At 41.1% G+C, this 18,277-nt stretch overlaps 1 protein-coding gene across 2 annotated transcripts in view; it reads left to right on the forward strand.

Annotated features, from left to right (window-relative positions):
* MTHFD1L (methylenetetrahydrofolate dehydrogenase (NADP+ dependent) 1 like) overlaps window positions 1-16,604 on the forward strand; it is a 165,559-nt gene extending 148,955 nt beyond the window's left edge. For both annotated transcript variants that reach the window (XM_068420859.1, XM_068420942.1), the window contains exons 27-28: window positions 10,243-10,351; window positions 13,570-16,604. In XM_068420859.1, the coding sequence (XP_068276960.1) occupies window positions 10,243-10,332 (90 nt within the window). In that variant the 3' untranslated portion in view covers window positions 10,333-10,351; window positions 13,570-16,604. The remainder of the gene's footprint in view (window positions 1-10,242; window positions 10,352-13,569) is intronic.
* Window positions 16,605-18,277: the final 1,673 nt, after the last annotated feature.

Here is an 18,277-nt window from a genome sequence, read left to right on the forward strand (position 1 = left end):
CTTAGCATATCGAAACAGTAATTTGAGAGATGGGACAAAATTGCATGTGGTTAGAAAGCAGCCACATCCAGAATTATAATGTAAGGTGCTTGTTTGTAATTGTCTATTTCATGTTTGCTTCAGTTTGTCACAAAATAATGTGTGTTAAGGGCTACAAAGGAGCCAAATAATTTCAGTTGTTATCCAAGCAACAAGTGACTTGAGAAAGTAGATCTAGCAACTTGAACTAATGAGATTAGAGATGCTGACATGTCAGGGTTGATATATGATGATGGTATAGTGATAGTAATTTATGCTGTTGATGCCCACCACAGTCGATCATTCTTTGGAGACAAGCCCCCAGGCTCTTATTTCTGACATCTCCCATGATAACTAGGGACCGGAAAGTTGAACTGCACCTGTGAAATGTATATCCTAGGTTTTATTGTTTCCCATTACTGAAAACTACATTGTGTCTACTCAGATGGGATTAGCAAAGTATAGTCACCTCTTCCAGTTTTTTCAACTCCAGTTGTTTCAGGTGTTTTCCAAAATTCTCACACCCTTTGGTATTATAAAGGTCACCACTGGCACTTAGTTTAAATCATGTAATGAGACCAAGCTAGTCTGGTGATTTAACAATTAAAAAGAATTAATTTTAAGTGGTCCTCTGCTATAATCCCTTTACTTTCTCTAGAAGCAGTTCTTCCCATATAGATATATATATACACACACACATCATCTTTGCCTGATACGGTGTTTCTTAGGGAACTTTACTTACTCATATGTCAGTGGATCTAGTTAATTGTAACCAAGATGGCTAGTATGGCTGCAGTTAAATGTAGTTTTATTCACCATAGTTATACATTCTTAGGGATTTCTCCGTGTTGTAATTTGTCATTAAAATGGCTGGATGATGCTCCTGATGCTCTTCTTACTGTGGCTTACTGGGAAGGATAAAGTTTGTTGCATGTTGAGCACGCATATTTGCTTTACATAGTCTGCTGCTGCCACCATCTCCAGTTTCTGAGCTGGAACTGAGGCTCTGTGCTTTCCTGTGTTAACATGTCAGGCTGTCTGACCAGCAAGGTAAGTCTCGTATGAAAGTTATGAAGCTTTTAAACAAAATGGTGTAGTGAAAATCAAGAGCACAAAGTGGGGACTTACTCCCAGGGTTTGAGGAATGGTCCTTCTAGAGAAACAATCAGTAAAAAATAAACAGGTTGTAGAGGAAATGGAGGGTGCCTGGTCACCGAGCAAATGCAAGGCATTTGGGATGGGTCGACCCGAGACCTCTCCTCCCCAAATACCACAAAACTTGCTCTGCTTTCAGCAGAACCTGAGCTGCTGGTGCAGCTTGGAGACCTCCTGCTCACCAGGAGACCCGAGCACTGGACAAAGCAGGAGGATTATGTACCCACAAACATCAGATACTTCAGATATTCCTGTTGCTGAAACAGCACATAAGAGAAACGCCTTATCCTCCCAATTTATTCCCTCAGACATGTGTTTCCAGCACTGTCTGATCTATTGGATGCTCGTCAAGAATGGGAACAGACCTGGGAGCCTCTGAGATCAGGAGTGAGCTGGAGGGAAGGAGTTTTTCTGGCTGAGGAGGTGATTTTGTACAAGAGTCAGTGAGCGAGAATCCTCTGCCAGGGATTCTGTCAAAAGCCCAAGGGGGAAGGCAAAATCAGGATGTAGGCCTTGGCCAAGGGAGCAATTACTCCTGGAAATGGATTTGAGTGGGCTGGGATGGAGGGAGGTGTTTTGGAACAAGTCGCCTGGAATTTGTAGCCCTGTTTTTTCTCTCCCCCTTTATGTCCTCCGTGGTTAATTGTTTTAGGGTTTTGAGGGGGGATTGTTTGGTTTTCTGGGGCTTGGTTTTCGTAGCTTTCATTTTTGTAGTATTTTATCAGTTAACTTATCTAAGGCAGAAAACAGCTCTGAATACCCTGTGAAACACCATGCTGTGTTATGGATGGTATGAAAAAACAGTACACTGAACTAACACCATCTAACATGCTACCTGAGAGAGAGAGAGATATTTTTAGAGTAAAATTTAAAATATTGATCCCATTGTGCTGTTATTAGGGGGATCATTTTCTTCTGCTTCAAGTATGGTTTTATAAATTCTAAGATGAAAATGAGTTGAAACAAATGTGCTGAGAGGAACTGCAGTCATTTATGTGAGTCACAAATGTTTTACTTAATCAGGGAAATTGCTCATTGTTTTACAGATTACATCTATGCCTAAATATTTCATTTAATAACTAGCAAAATGCCGGTTCTGGGTCTTCGGTGCTTCAGCATGTAACTAACAGCAACATTTGAGTTGCAGTGTATTACACTGACCCGTTTACCAACAACTTGGCAACCAAGCATTGACTGATTCCTCTCGTCCTCGGCTTCCTTTGGGATATGCACCCACAGGTTTCTCCAAAACCTGTACTGGACTGTTGTGTGGGTTTTGTTTTCTTCCTTAGGGTGCCCAGGAGATCGCTTTTGGATTCAGACTATTTCCGCTCAAGATGAGTATATTGTAGGGTCCTGGTAATTCCTCAGAGAATGTAACAGGGTGCAAGCTACTTCTACCTCACTTGAGCACCTGGCAGCAAGGTCAATTAGGATTGTATAATCCATATTCAGTACTTTTATAACTTCATCCAGATGCTGATAGCAGAAGAGCCATGTCCATGCATTTTGTTCTTGTAAATCCTTTCACAAAATCAAACAATTGCCAAGAATGTGGAAATGTTAAAGTCAGAGACAATGATAAGAGAATAATTGATGCCAGATGGACTTCTGCACCTGATATCAGTCAGCGTGCCAGTGAAACAGAGCCATTTATTGCAAGGAATACTACAGCATATGTCAGGGTAGCATCAACACCTTTGCAAACATTATTTTGATAGTTTTGAAAGCTGCTAATGTTTTGAGTTTATTGCTGTGATTGTTCTTATACATTGCAACAAGTTCCTTTTTTATTAAAGTTTTCCCAAGAAGGAAATAGATCTTCACTCTCCCTACCTCCTCTGACTAGCATCAAGTTTGGCAAATTTTCATTAAAACTTACAAGTAAACCATTATTTAAACACTGGCTAAAGAGACCATTGCTTAGCTGCTTTTAGAAATCCTTGTTATTTTCAGGCAATGAAAAATAATGAGATAATATTTTCTTAAGCATTATGTAGCTATTAAAGTAGATCTTTAGAAATTATTGCCATTTCGAAGGCTGAATTTCTTAGTTTGTTTTTAAAGGTTGATAGTTTTCCAAGGAAGCCCCAACTTGGTTCCATTGTGCATCTGCTTTTCCTAATGTGAGAGTTTGAGGTCTGTTTGCTCTTAAGAGGTGGTGAAAGATCACTTGAGCATCAGTTCAGTCATTGGTATGGTGTTGTTCCTCTCTATAATACATGTGTGTAGACTAAATTGTGCATCTTTTGTTTTGGCCATTTCATTCTGTTGAAAAACAATACTGTTCTCTTAATTATTCTTTTCTGTCATTTTCATCTGAATTTTTTTCTTCTCTTGTTCAAAACATGAGCTGCTTCTGAAGCGATGGAACTGTGCACCTCCACAGAGTGGGGGAATTTTCCGGTTCTGTGGAACGAACTACGAGCTGATCCTGGAGATCCTGCCTAATTTTTGTGCACTAGCTTCCCTCTTCAGTGCACACCGGGTGCCTCTGTGTAGTGTAGGACAGTCCACTTTGAAGATGAAATAAGTGGCCACCCACTGGAAGTGTTTGCAGAGTCACATGCTTCAGAGTGCTGTAGTCCTACCTGCTACCCTCATTGCATGGATAGTCTCATGAAAAATTTCTGAGTATAGGTTTAAAACGGAGAGTGCAGGGACCTTAAGGCATCCGGTAATAACATCTGCACTCACCTCTCCAGTCATGCAGTGCAGTGAGGTGACTGTTCATCTCTCTCTCCCACCCCATGGATTGCCGTTCCCCTGGTGCCAGCTTCCAGTGCGTGGCCAGCACCACAGGTGTCAGCGGGAGTAATCTGCCACTGGAGATAAAGAGCACCTAAAGGCAGGCAAGGTTGGAGACCTGAAAGGATTTCTTCAGAAGAAGGGACGGACGCTCTGCCTTTCAGCTTTGGAGGTGCTGAGACTGACAGATGCACTGCAAGGGAGCAAATTTCTGGTAGTGGATCTGCTTTCAGAGCTCTAACTCACACTAGGAAACATTATTGAAACCCTGACGTGCAGCTCCTTCGTGCCACGCCTCATGATTCCAACACATTCTGGCACGTTGGAACACAATGCATGCAAGTTTATAGCGCTCTTCTTGAGTTTCCTCTTGTATTGTTTCTTGCTGAGGGAGTATGGTATGTGCAATTCACTCTGTCAAATTTTATTGAGGAGTTATCCACAGTCACGTGTATGCCAAATTCTCTTGAGAAACAACATCTGCTTTCTGCAGTATTTCAAGTTTGAAATGCTTGTGGATTGCCTTAAATTGTTTAATTAACAAAAGGATACAATTCGATAATGTGAATTACTTGCACTTCTTGTCAAATGCAACATTAACTCCATAAGCCACTGAATATGGAGGCTTCCTCAATAAGCTGTTTGCTGATTTTTTTTTTTGGTATCTTCTACTCGTCCGTTTTCCCTGCTTTGTGTAAGTACAGGTTCCCCTGGTTTTCTTTGTCTATTTAGAAACCATACTGTCCCTGTAAAACAGACACATCTTGTCTTATAGGTGAAAAAGACGCTAAACATGAGTTGGATGTAGTCCTCAGGACCGTCTATTTTGCAAATCATCCCATTGTGCTAACCCAGTTAAGGTGATCTCAGGTCCTGTAAGGATTTTTCATATATATATATATATATGAGTGATATGTATATATACACACACACATATGTATGTATGGATACACGCTTGAAGTAAAAGGCAGGATATGTCAACCACTGATAGGCATTTGTATGATAAAAAAGGAAGCTAAGCACAATAGTTCCTCTTGGGACTGTAAAAAACCTGGCTAGCAGTCAGTGCTTGACTGTGCAAATGTTACATAGACCTCATGGCTAACTAATATTACAAGCCAACATGTAACTGTAATTTAAATGAAACTCCAGTGAAGCCCAACTCAGTCACTTTTGCAGTGACAGTGGATGTGTGCTTGGAGAGGGTGTGGAACAGCACTTTCATATAGCTTCCTTAAAAATGACTGGCATCCTCCTTTTGTAAGGAAGCTCCTTGTGGTTTTTTTGTTTAGTCATGTAAGTAAACTTCTGGAAGATGCTAAATGCCTAGTATAAATAACACCTAACCTTCAAGCTTTCTTAACTAAAATAGTATTTTATCTTCCACCGGTTGTGCATTTCAAGGAGCATAAATGATCCTCGGGATAGCTGACTGTAAGACTTACCGCTTTTGCCTCCTAAACATGAGTGCCATAGTAATAAATAGGCATTGTATTTTTCACATTTTCTTTCTGCAGTTGATTTGCTGTCATGAACGTGTAGGCATTTGCACAGTTTGCGAAGAAAATGGTTGATTGGTTGATTCCAGTGAGTTCTTACAAAACTAGTTCCTGTTCATGATATATTTTGGGTAGCAGCTGGCTGATTTCTTCATAAAATCTTTTTTTTTCTCCCCTGTGCAAAGCATTCATATGAATTGTATTAAGTCTTAAGGTGCAGAGTTTATGCCTTATATATTCCTTCTCCCAAGGGAAGTGTGGTAGCAACAGTTTTGGTCAAATTAAGTACTAGTAATTTTGGCTACCTAAATTCAGCTTGTGGTCTTAAGTGGATAATGTGTTGTCATTCACTGCTTTTTACCCTGCTCTTTTCTCACAGCCACACTGTGTGATGTTGTGTAGCTACCAATCTATAACCCAAATGTTGTTATATTAAAGTGGAGAGTTCTGCTGATCTCCATGCAATGTGTAGAGGGTGTTTCTTGTACGAGAAGCCTGGCAAGCTGCTGTATGACTGTAAATTTATGTGATTTTTTTTCATGCTGTACATACTTGCTAATTACCAAAGTGATTTATAGTTTTGGCATATTTTCTCTTTCATTGTTCATTCTCCTTTTTTCAAGTTTTAGAAGTGAGGTAATTTTAGTAAGTAGTTATCTCAGAAAGCCTTGGAGAGATAGAGATAGTCTGCCAGTTGCCATGCAGGTAGGGTATGTGCTGCAGCTGGGGGGGCAGGTTAGCATCCCCCCTGCATGCGCAAAAATCTATCGTCCAGTTACTTAGGGCAGGGAGAGGGATGCTTCTGGGTCATGCCTGCTGGGGTTAAGGCCAGCCTGTGAACTCGCTTGTTACCACCTTCATTTAGCATCGTGGAAAACAGTGAGAGGGAAGAGGATCATTCTGAGCACACAGACATGTGGAAAGCCAGTCAGCTGGAGCCTTGATTCAGCCTCACAGTAGACTGAGCCCTCTTTTTTTCTCCTGCCTTTTTGGCTGCAGGAAAGAAATGGAGGGCTGGAGAGGAAATAATCGGTAGTAATCTCTCAGCCAGCCAGCCATCTTCTCCTTTTGACCTTGAAGTAATGAAAAAGGAGTAGATTCTGCTGCATGTTACCTCTGTGTGTCCAAATAATGAGAGCGGAGAGAAATGATCGTAAATCTATGGGCTTTGCCTGATTGGAAGTCTGGGCCATGGGGAAAATGACAGGACATATTTTATTTTCGTTCTGTAATTCACATAGGTATTCGTCCCAAAGCGTTTCCTCTGTGGGGTTTTTTTGCCTTGTACTTCATTTTACGCAGCAGTAATTTTAATTCAGATGAACTCATTCCCTTTTGTCGACTTAAATTTTCAATATGAGAATAGTTGTATTCCCTGAACTGGTAATAAACTGATTTGATATTCACATTTTATAGATGTAGTAGATTTCCATTAGTTAATACAGTGGAGTTACACCAGTGTAGAACTGGGCCTATGAAAAAAAACAAACCCAAAACACACATGTAGGTCTTTTTTTCTTAACATTTCTTTAAAAAAAAAATAAGGAAAAACTCCCCTAAACTGATTCTTGTTTTTGTTATACTGGGAAAATGAAGACTAGCCAAGCTTGCAGATACATTCAAAAAAGAAAAAAAAAAATCAGGAACGTGGAATTTGGGAGTTTACTTTCGGATGTAAAACTGCCTTACACAGAGTAACCAGAAAGTTGTCTTTGGCAATTTGTTCATTCCCCTCCCAGTGAGATGTAATTCATTAAGGCAGTTTCTTGTCAAGTGTTAACTCAGAAACTGGGATGAATCTGAGACAGAAAATAAATCAGTAACCCTAATGATGTAGTAGTCCAACTAGTGTGGCCAACGGATAAAGAATAGTAACAAGGTGTTTGAGTACTTAGCTAAGATGCCAAAACAATGTCAGCCAATAAAATGATGTCATGCAATCAGTGGCAGGGTTTGGTCAATGCAAACTGACAGTTTTGTCTTTTAATCCTGCTGTGTGCAGTAACAAAAGATCGGGAAGGACTATATTTAAAAAGAGAGGAAATGTACTGAGTCCACTACAAGAGCTCGTTGCATTGTTTTTTCTCAGAGCTAGATCTCAAGCAAGACGATGGCTGCATTACTACTGAGCTCCCTGAGCTCCTTTCCCCCTTCCCAACGTGGGATTAACCTCATAAATGGCAGCGGAGCTTTCCAGAGTAAATGGGACTATGGTGGAGAGGTCATACAGTTTGGTTGTATTCCCACAATGGAAGCATTACACAAGCATTCGAAGCAAAGCTGAAGCATAAGGGAGATGCTAACTCAGTCACTGAATATGCAGCAGAACAGGTTGACTTATAAAGAAATACAGCCTGCTCCAGCCCGCGGTGGGGCCTGTAAATCTGGCTCTCTGGAGCAGCTGGGATGGTGGTCATGTATTTTTCCTCTTTTGAGGCCAATTAGCCTGTTAGAGCTTGCCTTTGGCCAAAGAAAACACTGTAGCTGAGCTGTGCTTTTTCCTTGGGGAATTAGGGAGGACAGAGGGTAGAACCCACCTGGCCCTGCACTGTCTGCTGGGAGGTGATGGCTGGCCACGGCATGCTGTGGCTGCTCCCCTGCAGTGAGCCCGGTGGTGATCTGGTCTGCAGTAAGCAGATTTAATTCATCAACCAACCCTGGCCACAAAAATGTGTATTTTCATCGGTTCAGTGTGTTGAATGAGGTTGGTTGCAGTAAGATGAGTGCCAGAGCCAGCTCCAAGGGGGAATCATCCTAGGGGCTCACAGGGTGAAACTGTCCCCTTTCAGCACCGGGTTTCAGCTCACATCATGAAAACATATATACCCTAATCTGACCCTTTCCTTAGGTTACTGTGTTTGGACTGTTTCTGGTACTCAAGCCAGCGTGATTTTTTTTTTTATACAGAGCCACAGTTCAAGCTTACCTCATGGGGTCAGATTAACCCCCAGCTTTAACAAGCTCTGCTGATTTACCCCAGCTAAAATCTTGTTCCTTAAAATCTAGCATCTATTAAAGAAGTTTTAATGCTTAAAGGCTCTTAGCCAACGGTGTCCATATAGCCTGTACCCAGGGCTAAACAATAACCAGTTGTTCTATCTCCCAGTCTCCCCTCCCAGACCAAGAAAGGGAATTGGGAAAAGGAGGGAGACTCGTGGGTTGAAATATAAAACAGATTTCATAAAATAAGAAAAACTGATATCGATACTAATACAAAAGACATAAAATTATACTTTGCCCTTAGAGTGGTGGCAAGTCACTCCAGGGATAGTAACAAAGGAGGGGAAAGAAGAAGAGAACTCCCAGCCATCCCCAGCAGCCTTCCCATTTATAGTGACATTAATGTTATAGAACACACCTGTGGGCCAGCCTGGGTCAGCTGGGCTGGCTTTCACTGCTGATGGCCTTGATCACCAGACCCCAGCTGGCCACAAACTGAAACAAAATGTAACAGAAAAGTGATTCTATAATTTTATCCCCACGAAACCAGGACACCAACAAACAGTTGAGCTAAATGAACTCCAGGTTTGTTTCTAGAGATTGTAATGTCTTTAATCTGGGTATTAATATATCAGGGCCATCGTCTTCCTCTGAGGTTAAGATATCGAAAGGGTTTATGGAGTTCTTAAGCCCAAAAGCTATTTTTAGAGTGCCTTGAATTAGTGGAAATAGGGTGAGATACTCAGGGCTTCTAACTGTCATCTTAGGAAGACTTAGGGTGTGAATCCGAAGTGGTTCAGGTTGATCCAAACTGGTCCTGCCTTAAAACTGCCCCACAGTCACAGCCTTTACCCTGTGCCAGTGCTGGCACTGGGGATGGGGAAGCCCCTCCTGGCTCAAATGCTGAAAAAGGAGAAGATGAAACAGATCAAAAACCAGCATTATTCTGCTGAACCTGCTCTCCAGATTATCGCCTTCATGAGGGAGAAGGGGGGGAGTCCTGAAGTGGGGGGGGGGGGGAGGCACGCAGGGAGAAGCTGGGGTACCTCTCATTTAAAGTGGCTTAAGCTATCATGGACCAGCACCTCAAGATTTCCATGTCAGCTGTGTGTCTTTAATTGCTGCTAAAATGACAGTTGTAAATAATAGGATAAGTAGCGTGAGCAGAGCTGTAGTTAACTGTGTTATTTAAGTCCATGAAACTATTTACATGTTTAAAAGTATGCAGATGCTGGTGTCTTATGCTAGATCAGGATCCTAATTATGCACATTTTGAGATAATTGGGTTGCTTTATCTTCATATCTTAACCTGCTAATTATAACTACTAAATTAGGATTCAACTGTAATCCATGTATGTTCAGTTCAACTATTTCAATTTGTTCCTTACATTAAGTAATCAGTCATGAAAGTGTTGTGATTAATTCTTCTCCTGTATGCTGGTTTTCTGTGGCAGAGATCAGAGTTCAACACATTCATATCACCAGGTGAATTTGGCCAATTATGTCTTTGCCCTTTGCTGTGTGATTTTTTTTTCCCAGTAGATATAAATGGATAAATGTTCTGGATAAATATTCTGAGGAACAAATAAGTCCCAAAGTGTCTTCATTTTGTTAAGGAGTTTATTCTTTGTTTGCTGGGCTAGCCTGTATTTTGTGGCTTTTATTGTCTCTTTCCTGTCTTTTAGAAGTGTACACTTAAAAATGAATCCAAAAAGTACCCAGCTTGATTTAACAGAAACAAAAAAAACATGGTGAAGATCACATCTGTGATTGAGTCCGTGATGAACAATCCAGCCTTTCTCTTAATCTAAGGTTTACATGGGTGGAGTGATTTATCTGCTTACAGGTGCAGGAGTATAACTTCATTTTATTGTTCCCACAGATGAGCACCATGCCAGGACTGCCCACGAGGCCGTGCTTCTATGACATTGACCTTGACCCTGTCACAGAGGAAGTGAAAGGATTGTTTTGAGAGTGACATCCAAATTCAGGTCAGTCAACAGCCTTTATTTTCCTGTTCCAGTTTGGAGGAGGATGTTTGTCTCTAGTATATATATATATAAAAAAAGGTTGTCAGGAGTTTAGCTAGGCCCTAGTTCCATTGTGGACTTCACACAATTTGGGAGGATTTGGGGGAATATTTCATAATGTGCACTTCTTTATCACGTGGGTTTCTCGTTTGCTGAACGGTGGCCGGCATTTTGCTGGTGTACGTTGGTGGTGCATATTGATGGTGCCTTTTGTACTTCCTGGCTCTGTCAGTTTGGCATGAGTAGGAGCTGGCTCTGCAATTGTACTGCTCTTGGCTGTGGAAAAAAGTCGCTCTGAAGAAATCATGTCATGTTAGTCACCTCAAAAGAAATAGTCCAGTTCATCTTTGATACTTCTCTCCTGTGGCAGTGTGTTTCTGTCATTACCTAGATATCGGGGGAGATGTTTCTCAGCTTGTTCATGAGCTTCGCTTTGTTTTTTTCATGGTTTTTTTCCTGTTTGCTGTCATCTCTCTCAAATGGTAATAAGCATTTCAGGAGCACAGATCTGTCCTCTTAGCCTGTCTGTTTTTCATGCTGGCTTCTCTCCTTTTTCCTTGAAAGCTGCAGTTCCCCTGCCACCCCCTCCCCTTCTCTAAGCACTTAATCTTCTTGGTGTCCTGCTTTAATTTTGTGTAGCACGTGTTCCTCACTTAAAAATCCAAGTTGTTATGAAAATATTCCATGCTACTCCATTTGAACCTTGTTACATAATAAGTGGAGTAAGAGAGGATGTTACCCTGACTGAAACAAACCACAAGCGTCTGTGATGGGGCTCTCTCCTCTCATCACTTAACTCTCTCCCTTCCCCAGTAAATCGGTCTCGAGAGTAAAATGGTTACTTTTACACAGAACAATATTACTATGAGCTAATAGGACTGTGACGGGACCCCAGATCAGCCACAGCTTTGAGGTGGATGTGCCCAGGCACTTGAGCCCTGCTCGAGCAATCCTTACCGACTCTGGTTTGAGAGAACTGACTTTCATTTTCCGTTTCTGTGTTTTGATGGATTGTTTGGAGGAGGGGAGAGTTTTGCACAACCCAATGAGACTACTGTTCAGTCCAAATTAACTGTTCACTTGCCCATACTTGAATGTCACAGCATTCACATAACACATGGTGAGAGCAGATTCTGCCATTTTGTGTGTACCAGTCAAGACAAGTGAAAAGCAGTTAGCTTGAAAGTTAACCATCATGCAGAGGCAATTACTAGCTTATATGCAAACCATCACTGACTGTTCTGTTGCACATATTCACCTGTGTTCCTGCCTTGAATGACCTAAATAAATGCCTTGAGAGTATTGTAATACCCAGTGAGCACCACACAAGGTAGTCAGTGTTCATCAGCACTAAAATTCATCCAGTTCATGTGCTAGATTTGTACATTTCTCATTTTGGATAAAGAGAGAAACAATATTCCCATATAATCTTTATTCCCAACTTTCTGTAGAGAAGTTTAGTGCTATTCTTTGCTTTCACACATTCACTGAATTGAAGCCTACACCGTAGCTGATACTACGCTTTGAGGTATTTGTGGGTTTGTTTCTACAATGGCAGATGGAGGGATTTTTTTTTCCCCCCGCTTGGTTTGAATTCTTTTCTTAGGGTTTTAGTGTACAATGTAAAATTTCTAGTAATATGATATTGTGCCAACTCATTAGGACTGATTCAAATCTTTAAGATGTGATAATTGAAAAATATTTAGAGATTTGTGGAAGAGCTGCAGATGTTTCATTATAAACATGCATGCAGAGCTGAGAACAGTTATTTTAGTGTGCAGTTTACATCCTCCTCTGCAGTGCATAGCTTCATGAGACTTTTGAAAGAGATACAGCTAAAAGTTCCTTCTGCTGGGGTAGCTGTGTGGGGCTCTTACTGAGCTGAAACATTGGATGTTATTAGCCTCTCTGATTTTTCTCCACCGCATCACTGCATTAATGAAGCAGATGATAGTTTTCACAAAAGTTTGCAGAATAACAGTCATTAGAATTTACTCTAAAAAGTCACACAAGCAAAAACTTTGTCAAAAAAGTCAGCTCTCTTTTTTGCTGTTGACAAATAGCAAATACATGGAACACACAATATTACAGTCTCTGTGTAGGAGCAACGTGCTCTATTGAAAAACTGAAACTTATTAATATCTGGAAATGAAGCTGAAGGAATCTGGCTAGTTGTTCATCACTGGCCACTACGCTATTTAAATTATACTGCCCGGCTCATACACTAAGAAAGCTGAAGTTGTTTCCTTCAGAGCTATCCGTGGAGAGCACCAGTCAGAATAAGAGTTACTTGCATGGAGACAAGTCTGCTGGTAGGAAGAAACAATTAAAAAAAACCCCAAAAGGTATTATTTGTATAGTGAGGGGAATTGATGGACCTGACCCACTCTGCAAAAGTAAACTCTGTTAAGGACCCTTGTGAGCTCTAAGGATCCCTCTAATTTAATCAGTGGCAGCAGGTGCCTGCCCTTACTGTGCCAGTTTGGCTTTGGGCATCTGGATTGGTGGTGGGGGTGTGGTTATTTTCCTCAGTTAGTTGTGACTTAGTAAGGCCATGGCTGTCACAGTTGCAGATATATTCTTGTGCTCATCTCCTCTTCAAAATTGGCAGAGCATCAGAATGATTGTAATACACAGCACCGGTATTTTGCCACCCTCAGAGCTTTCCTGAATGTGAGAGGAATCCCAGAGCTCTGACTGTGAGCATCTTCACAGTCATAAAGAAGCCCATTGAGGGGAGGACACCAAAACTGATGTCCTAAAACTGCAAACTATTTGTTAGATGTTTTCATCTTAATTCATTCAGATATGGATAGAAGGTGTTTGAAGACCTTTCCTCTGCATCCACAAAATTGATCCTATGAAAAAAACCTGCCTTCTTTTAGACTCATTCCACAGCATTGAGTTTCAGTCAGCAGTAATTACTACAATAATGTACAGTCTAAAATCTGTGTCATACTGGAATATAAGTACAGATTTTTGTTTCTCATGTAGTAGGGTTACACAGATAGTAAATGGGAGGTGCATGCAGCGTAACTTTGTTTATTATGGATAAGGCAAAAATAACCAATTTCATTAAAAGACTGCTTTTAGGCTGTGGTGCTTCTATTTCTTTTTTCTTTAAAGAAAGCAAAGATGTCTTGTTTCAACGTATAAATTCTTTATCTTTCTCATTTCAGAAGCCTGGAAATTAAGAACTGCAACTTTCCTGTTTCTTGCAAGTAGGAGACAAAAATGAAGCTGAAATATTCCTGTTATGCGTCTCTGGAGGAATGTCAAGATATACCAAAGAGCAAAAGTTTACTCTTTCTTCAGACTAGTTTTTATGATGAAATATAACTGCAAGGTTAAAAAAAAAAGGAAAAAAAAAGCAAGCTAAAGTTTTTCTCGCTGTAGTGCAGGAAGCTCTCTGCTGGGGCTTATTCTTGTTTGTGGATAAAACGACATTGAAAAAGAGAGAACTTTTTCACCTTAGAGTTTTCATATTTTCTCAAAGGAGTTTACAGAAATATTTCCCTTATCTTGGCCATCTAAACACTTGCGTTAACATGATTATACTGTGTGATCAAGCCTCTTTCTCTCTGAAAAATACACTTTCGCTCCTGGCATTCAGGAGCTGAAACTACACACAGATTAACTGCACATTTTTGAGTTATCATCAAGCGTTGCTCTGGATGCGTTTGGGCAACAGCCAAGCTTCAAGCAAGGAAGATATTAAGCAGAGAAAGAACAGAGCATGTATTTTGTAAAAGGTTTTTAATATATAATTTGTTTCCTTGTTGGGTAAAGATCTTTTGAAACACTTAAGCCATAGCTGTCTCATATCCATAGGTCTCTCTTTATCCAAAGCCTGTGTTACAGGCTGCCCAGCTGAGCTTGTTTTTGTTGTGGTGAAGCTGTTTTTTCAGCAAGGGCACTGCTGCTTCTGAAGCCCTCTTTTGCTCCTGTTCATGGCTAATGAAGCCTCCTGCTGTGCTGGCTCCCAACCTAGAGTTTTTCTTGTCCTGTCCCTGGCAATAGGCAATGCCCAGTAACAACAGAGGAATGTCCATCAAGCAAGGATGCGACAGGGCAGAGCTTTGTTCTGCTTCGTTTTGCAGGTTTAAACCACCATACTTGTAAAACTGGAGTGTGTTTTCTATTTGAAGGAGGGATTCAAACAAGTTAAATCCTAAACCACATGCTTTAATTTACCTCAATAACTTACCTTCTCTGTTTTTTCCTAAATCTGCAGCAAAACAAGCCTTAGGCACAGGGACATTTAGCTTTTCAAGCTGCTGCTCCTCAGGAAGCTCTCACTGACTGACGACTGTTGGTTCCTTCAATAACAAAAAATGCAACAGAACAATAGGTTGAATTGAAACAATAGGCCATTGTTTTTTTAGGTAAAAAGCAGTGAAATAACGATGAGAGAGTTTATTTTCCTGGTGACGTTTTCCATCCTGTCGCTTTGCTCTGCTTACGCACATCTGTATGTTATGGGCTTCTGCAATGTAGTTTTGGTTCCCCTCTACACAGCCACATTTGGAGACTTAATTATCTCAGGGACTCTGTTGTAATTGAGGGGTTTGTTTTGGGTTTTAGAATCATGCTTAGTTATTTATAAACTCAAAACTATAATTATGGACAGAAGAGCAAACTGGGGACAATTAAAATAATTATCTGTGCCTTCCCCGGAGTAGCACGGAAATGTCTGTTGACTGCCTTTCAGAGCTGTTCTATTCATAGCACAGTCCCCAAGCACAGTGGGGATTGCTGTGAAGATAAACGTGAAAAATAGGGCTAGTTGATATTTTAGCCTGATTAGATGACAGAGCTCATAACGGCCTAGACTGAGGATGCTTTAATTACACTGGGGCAGGACAAACATAACCAGTAGAAAGCAAGATTCAAGTGTGGCTGTCAGAGCTGCCAGGGAGAGTGATTTCTGATATTTTCTATTAAGTTGTGCCCTAAAATACAACCATGTTGTCCATTTACATAACTGTGTTGTAATTTAGTCCTGAACACAGTGAGCTATCTAGCCTAGAAAAATGCAAAGACTTACAGAAGAAAATAAGTGTGATTTCCAGCCATAGTTTTCCTAGTAACATTCTTTAAAGAAAAATAAATGAGGTTTTTCCCTCCATCTTGCCTGGAGACATTTGGAAAATCATGATTGTGCCTTACTTGCGGTCACTGTGGTTGCATTGGACCTATCTCTGGGCAGTGTGGGATACTAAACATGGCACTAGCTGTCTGCCTGTGAAGCTTCCACATGGGATATGGATTTATAAGTAATTTCAAACTACTGCTTGATACCCTCACAGTTTCTATGTTGTAGGCTCCGTATTGTCCCTTCAGGCCACACGTGCTGGGACTGTTTATCTGACCCATCAGTCCTTCCCTAAAACACCATTCCAGCCCAGTTAGTTGAGAGCTGACAAACATCCTGTAATTTTTTTTATACTGTCATGTGCACAGGATTTGTTACATTGTTTTGATAGCTTCGATAATTCAAGGAAAGCTGGAATGACTGTCTCTTGTTTTGCCATATCTCCCCGCCCCCAGCTGGTTAACTGTCTGCAAAATCCCTTGACCTATTACGTTTTTGGTTCTTTCAGTTCATTTTTAGTAGAAGATTTGTTAAAAATAACCCACATTGGCATGCAGATTCTGTCTCATAATCCAAAGGGACTGAGTTATTGGCCATCAGCTGAGCTGCAGAAACTGCCACAGTACGTTCCCTTGGGCCGGCCTAGTTCCAAGGCCTAATGCCTTCATCAATGAGGGTTTAAAATGGAATCTTTTCAAGGTGTTATTGCTAGGTGCATCACTTGTTGCTACACAGACATGATGGCAGGTGAGGGACTCCTGCCTTTGCATCTGCTCTGAGCAGTTTTGTGACATGGGAGAACGGCAGCTTGCTGTGCTTGTCCCTGCGTTTGCTAAAGCGTGTTAAGAAGCACGCCGTTGCTTATTATCAGAAGGTCTGCTTTTTGTAGTGACTGAATACTTTGTTATTGCTACTGCTGAACTACAGCAAACTAGTGACATTGAAATACATCAGACTAAATATAACAGTTTTCTTTGTTTGTATTTTAAAATCCAAAATCCTAGAATTTCACTTACCATGAACATGAAAATAAAGTGTATGTGTGTACTGATGGTCAGTTTGCAAAAATGGTGCCTGTCTCAAGTCTGAATTCATTAATAAACTACATCCATTATTTAATATTGTTGTCTATCTACTATCTTGTCTGTTTAGTGACCTTTTTTTTTTTTTTTTGTCTTTTAAGCCACTTTGTCTTGTCATGCCCCTGTCTCCAGCTAAACACACCTACACTAAGGAAGGAGGGGAGCTCAGTCACATCCTGATTGAGTGCCAGATGCGAGCAAGGCTGGGGGCAATTTGTGACCAGAGCTGCTGGCAGAGCTGCAGCAGGGCCAAGCCTGGCCTGGGAAGCCAGGAAGGCATTTGGTCCCTGCCTGTTGCCATAAGGGGCTGTGCACAGGAGCGTTGTCCACAGGACCTTCTCCATCAGTACAGTCCTTTTGAAGTTGGTTTGTATTTGGAGGGAAGGACACACCAGACTAACATCCTGTCCTTGTCCCAAAATATCTTACTGTTGCCTTTAGTCCTTGATGTGAAAGGCTGGATCAGATGCAAGGGTCAAGTGGACACCTTCCACTTCTCAACAGGCAGCTAGGTTTATGTGAAAGAGTATCAGGTACAAGAACATACGCCTGTGAGCTTCTCGGGGTGGGATTTAAATACAAGCAATGCAAAAGCTTCAGGAACTGTAGGTGCTAAAAGGCAACTGGACCATAAAACAGCAGAAAGCATCCCAGGAGCAGGAATAAACAAAATGGGGAAGCAGGAGTCAGGGTGGGGGAAGACACTGAGCATTTCAGGTGCATACTGGACATCACTCCTGTTTTCTAAATAGCTAAATAAAGTCGTAACCATATAATTTGGATTAGTACTGGGTTTTTAACATGCTTCTCATGGCGAGATTTTGAAACAGCTTTTCAGCTTCTCTACGATGTTTCAGCGAGGACCTTACCCATACATAACAGATCTCAAGCGCTAGGTTTGTGCTCCAGCAGTACTCGCATCTTTCCCGCTTGATGGCCACACAACCAGCCAGAGCGAGCACTGGAGGCAGGGGAGGCTCTCCCTCCCACTGAATTATTGGGGTGGGGAGGGAAGGCAACTGGTTTCATCCCTTTTAACATGCAGTTTTGCATAGTAAATTTTTTTGAGAAAATATTTCAGAGAAAAATTTTAAGGCCAAGCTAGGACCCCTGCTTGAGAGGGTTGAAATGGAAACACTGAAAGCCCCTTCAGGCATTTGTCCTGAGAACAGGACTGCTGCACTGTACACGTCACCCTGCACTGTGGGTTTAAGGCCAGAGGGATAATGTAAATTAAGATACATTTAAATATTTCCACAAATGTGGTCATAATATAGTTCCCTGCTCCAGGCACTTGAGTGCAATATATTACATATACACAAGTATGGAAGAGTATGTATTTGTGCACATAGTTTTTACATAAAATCTTCAATATTTGTATCCCAAGTAAACCTGTTAACGTAAACCTTTGAGTAATGATTGGTAAGAGCTAGACTGCTATGTGCCAGCATAGGACAAGACCCTGAAGAACCTTGTTAAGTCAACCCTGCATTGGGTGATCTCCAGGTCCATTCCAAGGTAAACTGTTCTGCGCACCTGTGAACTGCGATGCTAGTAGAAAAAGTTAACACCGGTTAACCACACAGAGCTGAAATACAGATGCTGCAGGGAGCATAAGAACTTTTATTCACAGAGTACTAATAAAAAAGAAGATGTATCAAATACAAGTCATGCTCACTTCTATGCAATACACTAAATCAAGGTTTAAGT

This window comes from Nyctibius grandis, chromosome 1, assembly GCF_013368605.1.
Source record: "Nyctibius grandis isolate bNycGra1 chromosome 1, bNycGra1.pri, whole genome shotgun sequence".
In the NCBI taxonomy this organism is placed as follows: Eukaryota; Metazoa; Chordata; class Aves; order Nyctibiiformes; family Nyctibiidae; genus Nyctibius; species Nyctibius grandis.